The 15,470-nt window shown below is 33.1% G+C and overlaps 1 protein-coding gene across 7 annotated transcripts in view; it reads left to right on the plus strand.

Moving 5' to 3' along the window:
* Positions 1–1,286: 1,286 nt before the first annotated feature.
* Positions 1,287–15,470, plus strand: part of LOC112466113 (hemicentin-1) — a 163,369-nt gene continuing 149,185 nt past the window's right edge. For all 7 annotated transcript variants that reach the window (XM_025034009.1, XM_025034002.1, XM_025034006.1 and 4 more), the window contains exon 1: positions 1,287–2,153. In XM_025034009.1, the coding sequence (XP_024889777.1) occupies positions 2,048–2,153 (106 nt within the window). In that variant the 5' untranslated portion in view covers positions 1,287–2,047. The remainder of the gene's footprint in view (positions 2,154–15,470) is intronic.

Raw genomic sequence — 15,470 nt, forward strand, 5'->3', positions numbered from 1 at the left:
TAAAATGGTCAGAAAACGCAATTAAAAGAGATCATGAAGATATGACACAATAATGATGTTATTTGATCAATTTTTAACATCAAATATATTATAAATAATTAAATTTGCCAGTTTACTTATTGCTCACAAATAAATAGTTAAAAATAAAGAAAAAGAGAGATAAAATGAAATTGTAACGAAGAAAATAATTATAATAAAAATGAATGCTTTATATAATATTTTTAGAATATAAAGCTTTTATTTAAGTTTTTTCACAGTGTTCATATTCGTGGACAGAGAGAAAAAAAGATGCTTTATGTATTTATATAAAATAAAGTAAATTAATATTTATTCAAAATATGATAGGTAAAAATTGGTAATATTTAGAATATTTACAATTCAAAATATCTTTAGGAAAAGTAAATTTTGAATTGCAGACGATCTTTCAGAATTGTCATTCGGTGAATTCGTTGCAACTTTGCTAATACAATTTCGTTCGTCGCATCTTCTATTATGAGTAGATTTTTGTGCATTTTGAAGCAGCGTATATTTCATTGAATATCATTAAAAAATACAGCTTGACACAAAGAGCGAAATTTTCTCCAGTACGCATTTCCGGCATTAGAAACATGTTTAAAGTTTCTTTTCAAGTATATACTAAATAATCTCGTAAAACCTAAAACTTTTTTGTTAGAGTATTTGGAATATTAAAATATTTAGACTATAATTTAAAAATTTTTATATTTTTTTTCGAAAAGTTTGTTGTGTACATATAATATTCAAATTATTAAATTCTCCGTGAACTTGTTCCATTGTTCTTCGCTTTTCAATATTAAAAATAAATCTCTTTCCTGTTATAAATAAAAATAATACGACCACGAATAAATTAAATATATTGCTATCTTGTCGATCTCTCAGCCCGCACATTCGTATCGCATTCCCGTACGAGTTAACGAAATCCCTATATCCGCGCGAACGACCTACCCCACAGTCGGCTTGCGGCTTGAATCTGGCTTGACGTCAAGGGAGAAACAAGAGGGGGGAGAAAGGGAGAGACCAGACTCTGCGCACTCGAGTAGAACTGGATCGTATGGAAAATCTTAATTTGACATCCGCACACGAGCACCTTGAGTCTCCGCGGGTCTTTGCCCTGCTTCCGTCCCTTCTTTCCTCCTCGAGCGGCTTACTATGCCATACAACCGCCCCCATCGACCTTCCCTCGCACCACCTCGCGTCTCTCCCACCTGCCGCATCCACCCGCACCCCCATCAGGAACGGAGCAGCTCCTCTGGCAGTCGGTTGTCGGCTTCTCTCGGCTAGGGACATGCGCAGCGACCCGCGGAACGACAGGTGCGCGCCGCGCCGACGACCGCGAATCGCTTAGTTTCGGGTAAGCGTACGATTCGCCTCTGCCGCTCTGTCCTCGCTTCGAGACGAGCCGACCCGCCAGTCGCTCGCGACTCTGTCTTTGATTCGGTTGTTCGCTCCCGCTAATCTCGTCATCAACGTTTTTCTTCTGGCTCCCCTTACGAAATCATCGGTAACCGGAAGAGAGATCGTCCGTCGGTGTCGATCGCGGATCCTCTCACCGTGGAGAGGATCATCCGCTAGATCTCATCGGCTGTCAACGCCCTGGAACAGCGGAAGACCCATCAGTTTATCGAGCGCACGTGTTCTTCTCTTCGCTTTTCTTCCTATCAGTCTTCCTTTTTACGGAGAATCTCCCTCATCGACAGACAATTTCCCTGTCAGAAGTGCTGAACGTGTTTATCCAGTTTTTTCACCTTTTTCGAACATTCGCTCCTTATTTTCATTCCGATCGCCAATTTCGATAAGACGCGAGTTTCTTCTTACGATCGCCGAATCCCGGGGTGCCGGTAAGAGTATATATCTCGCTGATCGTGCTGATGAAACAGTGAGTTCCCGCCGATTTCGCTGATTCGACGGTGATTGTGGATTACTGTGATTATCTTGGTGAACGCGCACGAGTGCTTTTGATGAATGTGATGCTCTAGGAAAGTTTTAGACACGTCGGCGTACCGACATCCCAGGTGGATCCCTCTCGATCATGCACCGACGACAGGATCTCTTCCGCATAAGTGTGGGAATGCGAGCGGCCGCGGCGGTCGTCTTCCTGTTTCTCGGCGGATTCGTCCTCCTACGCGGAGCCGAGGGTGAGTCAGCGACCTAAATTTCTCCCTCGAGATCGGTCCGCAAATAAATCCGGGATTATCGCTAAGAGTTCCATCTACACATGTGATGCATCATATGCGTCTGACAGGTGCTTGTCTAAACAATTTGAGCGAACGTGCTTGAATACCGTGATATATAAACGTGCAATCTAATGTACTGAGAATGAAGAGAACGTAAAAAAAAAAACTCGAGAGAGAAACTTGTTCGATATTGAGTTCTCGCTTCACTTTTATTACTATATAAAATAAAGATCGTGCCCTTTAAAAATTGCGATAAAACAATTACTACCGCACTCGATGTGAAAAACGAGGCATCTGCCACAATATAAAAATTAACTTTATCGTAAAATCTACTTAACTTGTTATCTTGAAGTTATTCTATCATCCATAAATAAACGGATGTAAATGGCTATGATGCTGTTCGCGGAGCAGAGTTTTCTTGGTAGCGCTTAGTCACTTTTAGCGACACAGTTTCGACCACTGAAGGCTGCTGTATGCATATACTCACACGAATATTTTGACATGTAATAATAATAAAGTAATATAGCGCCGAAAAAAAACAGGGAACGGAATCAAATTATATAACATTACGTATAAATAATAAGATATTTCATATATAGATATCTTATATTTTATATGAAATTTTTGTTCGCGATGTAATTTTTTATTACCTTATTTTCGTAATAATTCTTTTTAATAGTGATTCCAATGAGACGATCGATCACAAAATCTTAACTTGTTTAAAAATATATTTTGTTATTACATGTCTTTGTATTACAAATTCTCAAATAAATATGTTTACGACTCCAGTAGAAAGCAAAAATAGAAATAACAATTTATGTATGGCGCCAAAATTATTCGCGAAAATGACCGCAGAAATATAAGAAAATGTACAGCAGCGTCAGACTTCTTTATGCTTGTCTGAAGAGTTGAAAAGCTCGGCGGAAGGAATCCGGCCGACGGGTTGGGAAAACAATAATGCTCAGCGACCAGAAATTCAGAGAAAAATGCTTTTATGTACGCGAGTATAATTTCCCCCGTGGAAAAGCAACGTCCGGCTGTCCCACCTGCGATTCAGCGAAACGAGATTTTAATGTTGCACGAACGTGGCGAACATTCGCGCGCGTCCCTGCTGCAACTCCTAAGCGTGAGCCGTACGAGGACGGGGGCCTCGCGTGTTCAAGGCCGCGGAATAATAGCCGCCGCCCGTCGCGCACAGCCCCCGGATGTGTGCACGGCCATTGAAAATCAGATGAAAGGGAAAGAAACAGACGTGGTATCTGCACATCTTGAGGGGTTGCGGGAAAAATTCAAGCTGCACGCATACATTGCGCTCACCGCGACCGCGATACATATGCACCCCCGTTATTCGATACATCACATGCACCACCGCGCTCGTAATCAAATTCCCGTATCGAATGAAAAAAGGTTGTCCCCGATCGCGCTTCACCAAATTTCGATATCACGAGAGGAAAGAATGGAAAATATTTTCGTACGCCGTATTTCTACGTTCGAATCTGTAATGTATGTTGTTACACCTCACGCTGCGCGAAAGTGCGGGCTGAGATTACAGATTTCGCGAATATCGAACTACCCTTTACGAGCGAGATACCATCCCTCTTGAGATCTCACACGAAATCTATTATCTCTTTACTATATATCCTACGACGTCGCGTACTGTTGTTAACTATGCTGGGATAACTTATCTATTTATACTAAAAATCAATTGTTTTGTTTATAGTAAAGAAATGTTATCAGAATTTAAAAATAGCGATACGCAGCTAGTACATCAATATATTGCATGACGTTGAGCGGGCTCTTTAAATATCCGTGGAGAATAAATTTACGCTGACCCTATCTACGCTATTATACACGATGCATACATAGATGTTATCTTGTGCGAAAAAATGTATAAATCGTCTCGAGCTGCTTTCGTCGCTGATGTGTATCTTTGCATATAAACGACATCCTGAAAATCACTTAACGCCGTTTTGCGGCGTTAGTGCCATAACTTTCGTTGCACGAAACAATTTGAAATTATATGCGCGCGATATATCATCGCGTGTCATTGATATGTTCAGAAAAAGATTACATGTATAGGAAACACAATTAAACTTAATTGAAAGTGAAATAATCTACAAAATAATAATGTACCTATCGACTGTAAGAAAGTTTATAATGAAGAAATATTTTGACGGATATAATTATATTCGCGTATTTTTGTCATAATTTTTTAACAATATAAACACATAAGGTATTCTAAATTTATCTAACAATTATTTGATCACATTTCGATAAAATTAGTTTGCTACGCGATGATGTTTTGAAGTAAAGTTTTAAATGCATGATTATATAACATCATGCCTATTGCGCTTGCACATCGTGCGCGCAATTACGTCGGAAATGCTTCAAATTCTAGTAATCTGAAAGCACGTCACGTGTTGGCCAAGTCCCAAGCAAGTTCTAAATCTGTGTGGCCGCTTGCTCGGAAACTAACAAATATAATACGGTAGGCCGAGAAGCGCGTTCGCATGTGCAGGCAAACGCAGAAGGGAGTAAGTGCAACAGAAGCTTTCTAAAAGCGGCGACGACCGTTTGGAACGCGATATGTCGCATCCGCATAGCAATAATACGCAAACGTGTGTTAATTAATAATGCAAATTACAAAAGTAACATTATTTCACAATGTACAAAATTAGGAGTCAAGATCCGAAAAAAAATATATAAGGTAAATGTACCAATGCCGGGACACTTAAGACCTATGTATGGACACCTTTATATCACTTTAGTTTTTAAATAAATATAACGCGAATTGAAATCAAAGATAAAAATATAATACAAGAAAAATATTTTTATTTTTGATTCTTTGATTTTAATTCGCGTTGTAACTTAGGTATTTAAGGATTAAAATGATGAAAATGTCCAGATACATAGGTACGTGTCCAGACATTGGTACATTTACCTTTTATATGTATAATTTGATATAATAATTCAATATATGCGAAAAAATATAAGCTTATTTAAAAATTTATATATTTGCTATCTAAAAACTAAATCGCTGCAGCTGATGGTTTTATGGAGTTTTACTTGAATAATATTTTATTTATTAACGCTTTAATTTAAAACGTATTTGATTTAATTGTTTATAAAAATTATGATATGGATATTTTGTTCTTTACGCTATATAAATATTCCAATATTAAACTTGTTTGAATTAATTTAAATAAATCAGTTTAAATAAATAAGAAATAATACAACAAATACATCAAAGAAAAATAACATATAATTGGATGTATTTAATGCACGTGTACTGCAGTTGCAACACATGTGATTTTTATAATGGCTACAATCAATAAAAATGTAGCGATACAATTTAATAAATGAATTTATTATTTAAATATAATCTTTGTATTTGTGGCTTTCTACGTATTATTTTGCAACATTACATTATGCAATTAATGGACAAAGTTATGTCAGTTTCTAACAGTAAACCTTTTGATATTGATTGATTTTTTTTACAAAAAGATATTTAATGTATTTATAACGGTATAAGAATTCTTTGACTATTGAACTGGCAATTTAATTAAAAAGTCAACACGACGTTTCGACTCTAATTCGAGTTCTTTTCAAATGTATAAATATTCTTACAGAGCAATTCATTTGTCACGATGACAACGTGCATGCTTGTGCGTTGTAAAGAGATAGAACGTGGTCAAATATTAAAAATCGATTGTGTCAGGGAACACGTCTGCACTCCCCGGTGACGAGCAACACAATGAGCAATAAGTAATAAACAATAATTATATTTAAGACAAATAGAGGTTGACTATATAGCCGTTATTAACTTGTCGTACATTGCTGGCAGATTCTCGATGTCGTTTTGGAGGTTGAGCGTTTGATTGTGTTTTTTGATTAAAAACATCTCGGCAATTTCTCTCTTTTTAACATGTTTTTCTTTATGTAAAATTTTTATGTCAGGCCAATTAAAATCATGGTTTAATTCGAGCCGATGTTTACTTATCATCGATTTTTAATATTTGACCATGTTCTATCTCTTTACAACACACAAGCATACACATTGTCGTGACGAATGAATTGCTCTATAAGAATATTTATACACTTGAAAAGGACTCGAATTAGAGTCGAAACGTCGTGTTGACTTTTTAATTAAATTGCCGGTTATAGTCAAAGAATTCTTATACTGTTATTTATTCACTGGCGAAGAAAATTCTCCTCATTGTTTAATGTATTTATCTTATGTATTTATGATGTAAATTGTTATGAATTCCGGCATATGAAACTTAGTAAATATTTTTGACTTGAGAAACGAAACACAAAAGAAGTATCAAAGTGATGATACTGCATGTATAAACATACGTAATACGAATGTAATATGTATTCTATACTTTTTCACATTTTCTATGCATGGAAAGTTCCTGATATTTTCTGAACGATCGCACCAACATGCTACATCGTCACGGAAACTGGCAAGTTTAGCAAGAGCTGCAGATACAATGAATATTTTTTTTGAAATATGTTTCAGTTTTCCGGTTTGATAACAAATATAGCAAAAATATAGAAAAATCTAGGAATTTAGGGACGTGATTCAGGGAAATTTTGCTGGTAATTATTAAATGTTAATGGGAAACGTAAAACATTCAAATAGTTGTAAGACGCAATTAAATATTATATCAAACTCTTATGCGGGGTCTACAATGCGAGTCGCAAGTCGCGAGTCGCAAGAAATTTACCAATCACAGCCGATTATTCTCCTCAAATTCGACTGTGATTGGTTAATTTTCCACGACCCACGACTCGTATTGTAGACTCAGCATTATAAGAGAATCATGTGTCTGAACTTTTACAATTATCTTAAAAGTAAAAACTAATCATATACAAATACAACAAATTATTATCTAATGGTACGTTAATACGCGTGAATTAAATTTCTAAAATAAAAATTTTTTCTTATATTTTTCCATTCTTATATCAAATTAAAATTGATTCTTTACATTTCTATAAAGGGAATATTTCATTGTTGATTGCGAACGTGTCTTCGATTGTAAATTCTGTCGCGTTAAAATTAACATTAAATTTATTATGCAATACTTTGTAATAGAACTAAGTTTATAAACTACGAAATCACATATTTTCGCGACTACCATGATATCACTTCTCCTAAGTATCATGTCGCTTTTCGCGATGAAAGGGAACTATTATATACTGGGGCTTTTGTTACGGAAATAGTTTGTCACTAATTTCGTTTTGGACTTTGTTTCGCGGCAATCAGAACTTTCGTTAACTTTTGTAAAGTTTTATCAATTTACATTCAGAAGGATACTGTCGGGAGATATTAATAACAGTCACGCCGTGAATAGAAGTCTCTACCTCTAAATACTTACTTCTCACCGAAACTTTTGCATAAAGGTAAGCAGAAGTACGAATTCCCTCGATAACATCTCCCTATATTTTTTTCGAACGTTACTTTAATTAGCTACTTGACTTAAGAGTGGACAGTATTTCCACCCTTAAGAAAATAGCGGCATAATTATTCGGAATAATTACGTGAATCAACGAGCCGTAAACGAGCTCTGGAAATACCTAAGTGCTTTTCTATACGGTGTTCGAAATGTATCGTTTTAGTCACAAATTCTTACAATTCGTTTTCTTTTAGCAGAAATTTAGATAAGAAACTTAAATAAGAGATCATACTTTGTCTAAATAATTTATAATTATTTTGATAATTGTATTTTAAATAAAATTGAAAAATTGAGTCTCTTTGAAAATAAAATTGGACCGTATCCCTATACTGTTAATTCCAAATTTCCGAATTGCATGTTTAAACTTACGTATATAGGCATGAAACAAAAAAATAGTTACACCTAAAGTGCATCTGTATTTATCAAATTGATCATAAGACCACTCGAATGAGGTAATTATAGTCGGTAATCTCGCAAGTTTCGTGCTACTCGCTCATATCCTTATACATAACAGTAGAAATGCACGAATACATCACGGCTACGTTTCACGCTTATCAATTCCGCTAGCTTGGGAAGTTTAAATGAAATAAGTTTTTGGATATAGGTGTGTAGTGTATATATGCCTTACATAACTTCAGCGTCATCCCCGGTGGCGCCGGCTCATTTCGCGGGAAGCGTGCTGCAGACGGAAATAATTACCCTCATCACAGGTTCACACGATAATAATATTTAGGCGCGTACTTTTCGCGCCCGATACTTTGCAGCACATCGCGAAATACATACGTATCTCTACGCATTGCGGGTGTCGCGCGTAGGGCTATCGTAGGGCTATCGTAAAGTATAACTTTCGTTATTTCGCGCGAAAATCATTTGTCGCAAAAAGATATGCGATTCTATTGCTTCGTAAAATAGGCGGAATCTCTGTTACCTGATGTTACCGGATTGCGAATCGTGCAATTTAATAGCAAATACGTTTATCTTCGCTTACTACAGTTGCGCAGCTCACGCGAACAGCTGCGGTCTTTTGGTTTCCCGTGTAAATTTACACTTAGGAGGATAATCCTTATCGAGACGTATCGAGCGATACCAATTCCGGTCGATGCAAATTTTAGGTAAAGCATCGATAGAGTGAGTTAGTTTGCGGATTCGATGAATAGTCTCGCGATACATGTCTGTTCTAGAATAAGAAGATTATATCGACATATGTGTACTTTCTCTGCCCGCACGTATGTACTATATGTGTTACCGTAAAGTCCTACGAGTTTTCTATAGACTCAAGTACGCGTATATAAACATTTTTCGAACTGTGTTTATGATTGCATTCAAGAAAAGACGTAAGGGGGAAATTAAATTTGAAGCACGCAATCATAAACACATATAAATAGCATAATTAATGATAGTTTTAAAAATTTGTTGTTTATTAATTGTTATAAAAATTTATTCTAATGTTACTTGATATATTTTTTTCTAATAACTATAATCTGTAAATATCTATAATTCCGTAATTAAAAGTAACATGATGCATGAAATGCAACCATGCAGATCAGATTTGAACGAAATCACAATGATTTTTACGTACCTAACCAATCTATATATAAATATAATAATTTACATAATATCAGTCCGTATACTTTAAATAAGCGTTGATATTATTAAAAATCAGAATTATAGACAAATTTACACACAGCTTGAATTTATGGAATAGGTAGAATTATTTTTTTACGGGAAAGGAAAGGCAATGGCTCACGAAACATTGCTCCCAAATTTAGTATGACACCGAATTATATATCACGACGCATAGATATATTTTCATGAAAAAAATTTTGGTTTCTCACCAAAGACTATGAATTGCGGAATTTTCATTGGATAATATATTATAACATATATGCTTTTATCAACAGTTAGGCAAAATTTCGAGGTACGTAAAAAATATGATTTTGCCTATAATATTAAAAAACGATGAAATATTGTCTAGCAAACAAATCATCCGCGGTTAATATCAGCGAAAACTTAATTAGTAATATTAACGTGTTTAATCGTCGTCTTAGATGTAATAAATCTGAAGAATACATATATACAATATGTATGATGTAGCACGCAGATTTGAATGTTTGAGATTAAAATTCGTGGTTTATATTCTCTCATAACAGGCCATAAAGCTTCGACAGTAATTTTAATTGACGGTATATATAATAATTTTGTAAAATTTATTATTTAATTTTTATCTTACAAAGCTACAATTCAATTTCGATCAGACACAATCGTATGTGTATGCAAGATCATGTATGCGTGAACGTTGATGATGAAAAGTTTAAATATTTACAAACTTACTGATTTGTTCTAAAAGACTCTACATATTGTTACATGAGAGCTTCAGTTGCACCTGAGAACGTTTGTTTCTCTGAAGTATGCAGAACAGACTGAACTCATTTACTTCACTCAGTTAAGTAACTCTTCGCATTACAAGCAACTTTCCACATTTTAACAACGTAAACCATTTCAGTACACCACCTGGCAGAATGTAAAAACAAAGTTAATTTATAGGGATACGAGATGAGTTAGTTAAATATTATAATTAATCATTAAAATATATCATGAAGTCGTTTCTAATTTACGGATCTATTTACATAAATAATAAATAATTTTAAAGTCGTAACGACTTATCGGTTGACATCTTTTTGTGGATGACGGTAAAAGTTACAAGAAGGATGAGAACTCTTTAACGGAATAGCGTCTGTTTCACGACAGCTTATCGCTTACCGGAAAGTTTAATCGATAGATCAAATTCAAGTAGTCTATTTATATCAAATTTATTATGATACTGATTTACATATTATATATATATATATATATATATATATATATATATACATACACATTAATGTACATATATCTTAGATATATATATAATGTTTTATATATAAAAGCATTAAAGAGAAATTCATGTAGATTACAATAAAGTATTAAAGTATCAAAGTATTAAAGTATTAAAAAAAAATTTTTTTTAATTTTAAAGTGGCAAAATAACTGTGCTCTTTTTATGGTAGGAGAATAATAATGAGATTATGTTCTACATATGTTGTGTAAATTTTAATTTATTAAAGTACTCTAATACTGGAGCGACAATTGTCTATGTCGATTGAAATGTGAAAATACTTGATAGTGTTTTACAGAATCATCATATACATCATATAAAGTGTAAACGGTATCTAATTACGTGACTAAATATTATTATTACATTATTAGTAAATTATACATATAGAGATCAAAGTTGTTTGATAATGATTCCATATTAAACTGAACAAATACCAAACGTAGTTTACGTTCATGATCGTTGTAAATAGTGAAAGTTAGGCAGTTTATTTTAATTGTGATTATAGCAAGTTTTATATTTTTCTCGTATTTTTAATATTATTACGAACTTGTAAATTAAACCGTTATCTCTAATATAATTAACGTACACAAATTATATTAGAGACATTTCTTAATCTCTCTATATAACAAATGATTTACAACATGCAATGATATATGTGTAAATAAGCAATGGAATTTTTGCACGTGTTATTTGAACAATACTCATTGAAAATTAATCTGGAAAGAAGATCATGTATTTCTACATTCAGAGATTATCACATCGTGTTTGAATTTGATATTATATATCATAATGTTGTATTTATCAGTGCCGGCGCTGACGCATTATTATGAATTAGGTGTGTAGATTGCAATACGTGCATTATTATCGTGTGCGAATACATATCGATTGTATTCTGATGAGGGTAGTAATTACAAGCGCGAATATACTCATCAACTTTGCATTGAATTCACTGCAGCTGTATTAATTGTCATGTGTTATCAAGATAAAGTATAACGGAGTTATATCTCTTAGCTTTTATATATGTATTATAATTTTTCTCCGTGATTTGATTACGTATATTATCACTCTGTGATAATACAAATTATAGTGTATATTTTCTTTTCATTATTTATTGATAGATATTATTTTTTTTATCAACATCATATATGTTTATAAAAACATTAATCTATCGATTATGTTGAAGCAAATTGTATAAGATATTAATTTGTAGTTACTTATGCATGACAATATATTATTATTAAATAATGTATTTGAATATATTACATACATTTCTTTATAGATTTTTCCGTACACTGGTACATACATCATAATTTAATTCTGTTCATATTTATCTAAATTTTTAGAACTAATTATATTAAATTAGGCATTAAAAGATAATAGTAAATGATTGAAAAGTATAAGAGCGCCGTTGATCAAAGCATGTCACGTCACGTTATATTGCGTGTTCCACCATCGTAATATCGAAGACAAATGATCATAAATGACATTTTATGTCACGTGTGAAAAGATCTTAATGCTAGTGAAGAAACGGCTATAATGGATTACATACATATAAGATAAAATTTTTGGCGGCACATTTAGATAAATTATAGCTAAAGATCAGAACAAATTTTTATTGATTTGTTATGTATGACTTATTTTTATTGAATCTTATTACACTGAAAAAAGTTCATTTCTGTTCTCCGAACTAGTTGAAACAATTATATTCTGCAATTTACAATGATAACTGAAAAGTTTCTTTAAGAGTAACGAACGTGCTAACGCGAACTAGTTTCGCATCAATTTTTATTGAAATACGTTGCGAAAAGTAAACATGAGAAAAAATTACATTTGTGTTTATTCGAATTAAAATTGTTGCGTCGCGTCGTCTCTCATTTACTATAGTGTCGTAATCGCGCAAACGACGAATTTGCATATGGACGCAAAGAATATTATTTCTCTTTTCCGGCAAAACTGTTAGAGATTAAAAATATGCATGCAAAGCTTCACGCATCATAGAAATATTTTTCGAAATTCTTTTTGCAGTATACATAAAAGAAGCAAAAAATATGAGCTCGGAAAAAGTATAGGTTGATTCACGCGAAGTAACAATATCGCTATTACTTCCAAGTGAGAAAATTGTTGAACAGAACTTTCTGTTCTTTATTGAAATAGAATTCGCTTTGTCAAGTCGAATCCGTATATTCAAAGTTGTCTTCGAGATTTGTCTGGTTGCACTATTTCTACTGACGGTGATGGAATGTACGATGGTGTATTTATTATTTAAATTCTTTTATTTTTAAGAGGATTCTTGTTTACTACAATAAATATGAGAAGAGACTGTTATAAAAATCAAAATGTCCATTTTTAGTTTCATAATATAAGAAATTGCATTGGAAAAATAGGTTGGATAGAAGACCTAATTCTATTATGATACCTCGTAATGTTATACTGACTTTTAATTGAGTTTTACCAAATATTATTACAAGTCAATATACGTAATTGTGTTGATTTTTGTTTATCTTTTGCAAATATAATGAAATTAATAAAATGTGTTAAAACATTTTTCTATTTAGGTATTGCTAATGCTATTAGCTTAATATTTTTAATAAGTCTAATTGCACGTTGATTATATTGCATATATATTTTTGTTAACACATTTTAATGTAAAAAAATTAATTAAATAATTAGTCTTTCGCTGTTTAGTAGATTAATTATATATTAGTCTCTTTACAAACTGTTAATCATTTATCTATGCTTTTTCAAGCAAATTACGGTAAAGAGAAATTTTGTTTTTAATAATAATAAAAATGTATGTAAATGTGTAACTGCTTATAAAAAAGGAAATTTTAATAATAAAGTAAATATAATATTTATATTTTTCAGAATCAAAATACATAATGTAGTTTTAATTTAAGTAAAAGAAAAACCATTACTAGTTTTAGCTCTTTCTGCATTACTGAAAAGAAACTATAAAAACTATCAAAAAAATATTTTACATGATATCGAAAATGTTTTTTCATGTGTTTATCTTCCGCAAATCTTAAATTTGATTTTTGTGTTATTTATTCACTTACTGTCGCGTACACGAAGACCGTTTCAATCCAGGAAATTAAACTCTTTTCCATTATCAATGTCAAAAATCGATATCGATATCGAATGTCTATATGCGAACTATTCATATTCAATCGTACACGCCGTAACTCCTGAAACTCCCGAAACTATACGACTGTAACCGCAGTGACGTATCCGATGAATATTGCTCTCGAGATGCTTATATACCGTCGGTCGTGTATAATATGCCACTGTATTCTCTTGTGTGTCTTAAAATTTACAATATCCGTAACGACTGGATGTTATGCGTCGCTGAAAATTTTTGTATGTCACGTGCCCAGGCATGCGATCCCATTTTGCTTATACTCGGGCTGCATTTCTCGGCGCCCGGCTGACACGTTAATTTGTAAGCGTGTCAACCGCGGCCCCGTTTGTCTCGTGCATGCTGTTAATTGCGAGCTCGCAGCACTGTCAAGTGTGCTGAACAGCCTGCTTAATGATTATATTAATGGATTGGACATTCCCCGCGAAGTTGAACGTATTACGCGAAATTAATCATACAGTATGATCGAACTCATTTATTAGACGATCCCGCATCGAACGGTACGCCAATTGTGCACATCGTCATGTATAGATTAAAAAACTGGCCTTTAAACTACGTACAATTTTCTTATTTCACTATATACATTTACGATACAGAATTAAGTATCCATTAACCTAGAAATAGAAGCATGTGCGTTTTTCTAGATATACATATATCTCTTTGCCACGCGTCTAACGCTAACGCATTAACCACGAACTCATGCGTAAATTTTTCACTTGATATACTACGCGATATTGACAGATTTAACAAGTAGAGAAAAATACAAGACGTATTTTTCAAAGAATATCCCGGTATACTATCGCGCTCTTGAGTCTTAGAAAGATTTTTATTATCAAGAACTGAGGAGGGAGGGGGGGAGAGAGAGAGAGAGAGAGAGAGAGAGAGAGAGAGGAAGAGATATAAAAATCGAGAGAGTCTGAAAGCAGTATAGTTTTAAATCCGATATCTCTTTTATGCACGTTGCGCAGACATGACAAAAAAACATTTTACATGGATTTAAACAAGAAGTTTTATCGCATAACTGTCTTGTAGACGAAATTATGAGAGAAATAAAAAATAAATTTGCAAACGTTTTGTTTTTCTATTAATTTTGGATTATTTAGAAGGCACAGATCAATTAACAAGAATAAATTAATAAATATAAGAATTAAAAAACAATTAATAATAACAAATTAAAATTACAAATTATTCGATATATAAATTAAATAATATTAGGTATATTGTATGAAATGTGTACCATGTTATATATGATAAATTAGAAATATTTAAATAACACCAACAAATAGAAGCTTTACGTTTCAAAAATTTGTCGACAAATACAGAGTTTTTCAACAAATATTTGAAGCGTTTATCAAAATTGTTTAAGTTCACGATATAGCGAAAATCAATGAATTAAAATCATATAAATGTTTCGCGAATATTTTATTAATAATAATTGCAAAATGCTTTATAAAATAATGCCACAAAAATAATGTGACAATATATACAATGTTTAAAAACATTATTATTTTCAGTTTTGTAATTTTATGTTATTATTTTCAATTTTCTAATATCTTTGGTCACAATATTTATTGCTTCTCTTTCTTTCTCAATTTCTTTCTCGAATGTTTCAAAATCAATGATTGAAAGCATTGTACAGAACGGTCCAATTAATATGATCTGCGCGTAGGACAGTAGGTTTGTTGAGACAACATGAAATGTTCCTGATGCGGTCCTTCGACAGTAAAGGAGAGAGAGAGAGGGGGAGGGAGGGAGGGAGAAAGGGGGAGGGAGGGAGGGAGGGAGAGAGAGAGAGAGAGAGAGAGAGG

The sequence above is a fragment of the Temnothorax curvispinosus genome, unplaced genomic scaffold (genome assembly GCF_003070985.1).
Source record: "Temnothorax curvispinosus isolate PA1 unplaced genomic scaffold, ASM307098v1 QBEX01015898.1, whole genome shotgun sequence".
In the NCBI taxonomy this organism is placed as follows: domain Eukaryota; kingdom Metazoa; phylum Arthropoda; class Insecta; order Hymenoptera; family Formicidae; genus Temnothorax; species Temnothorax curvispinosus.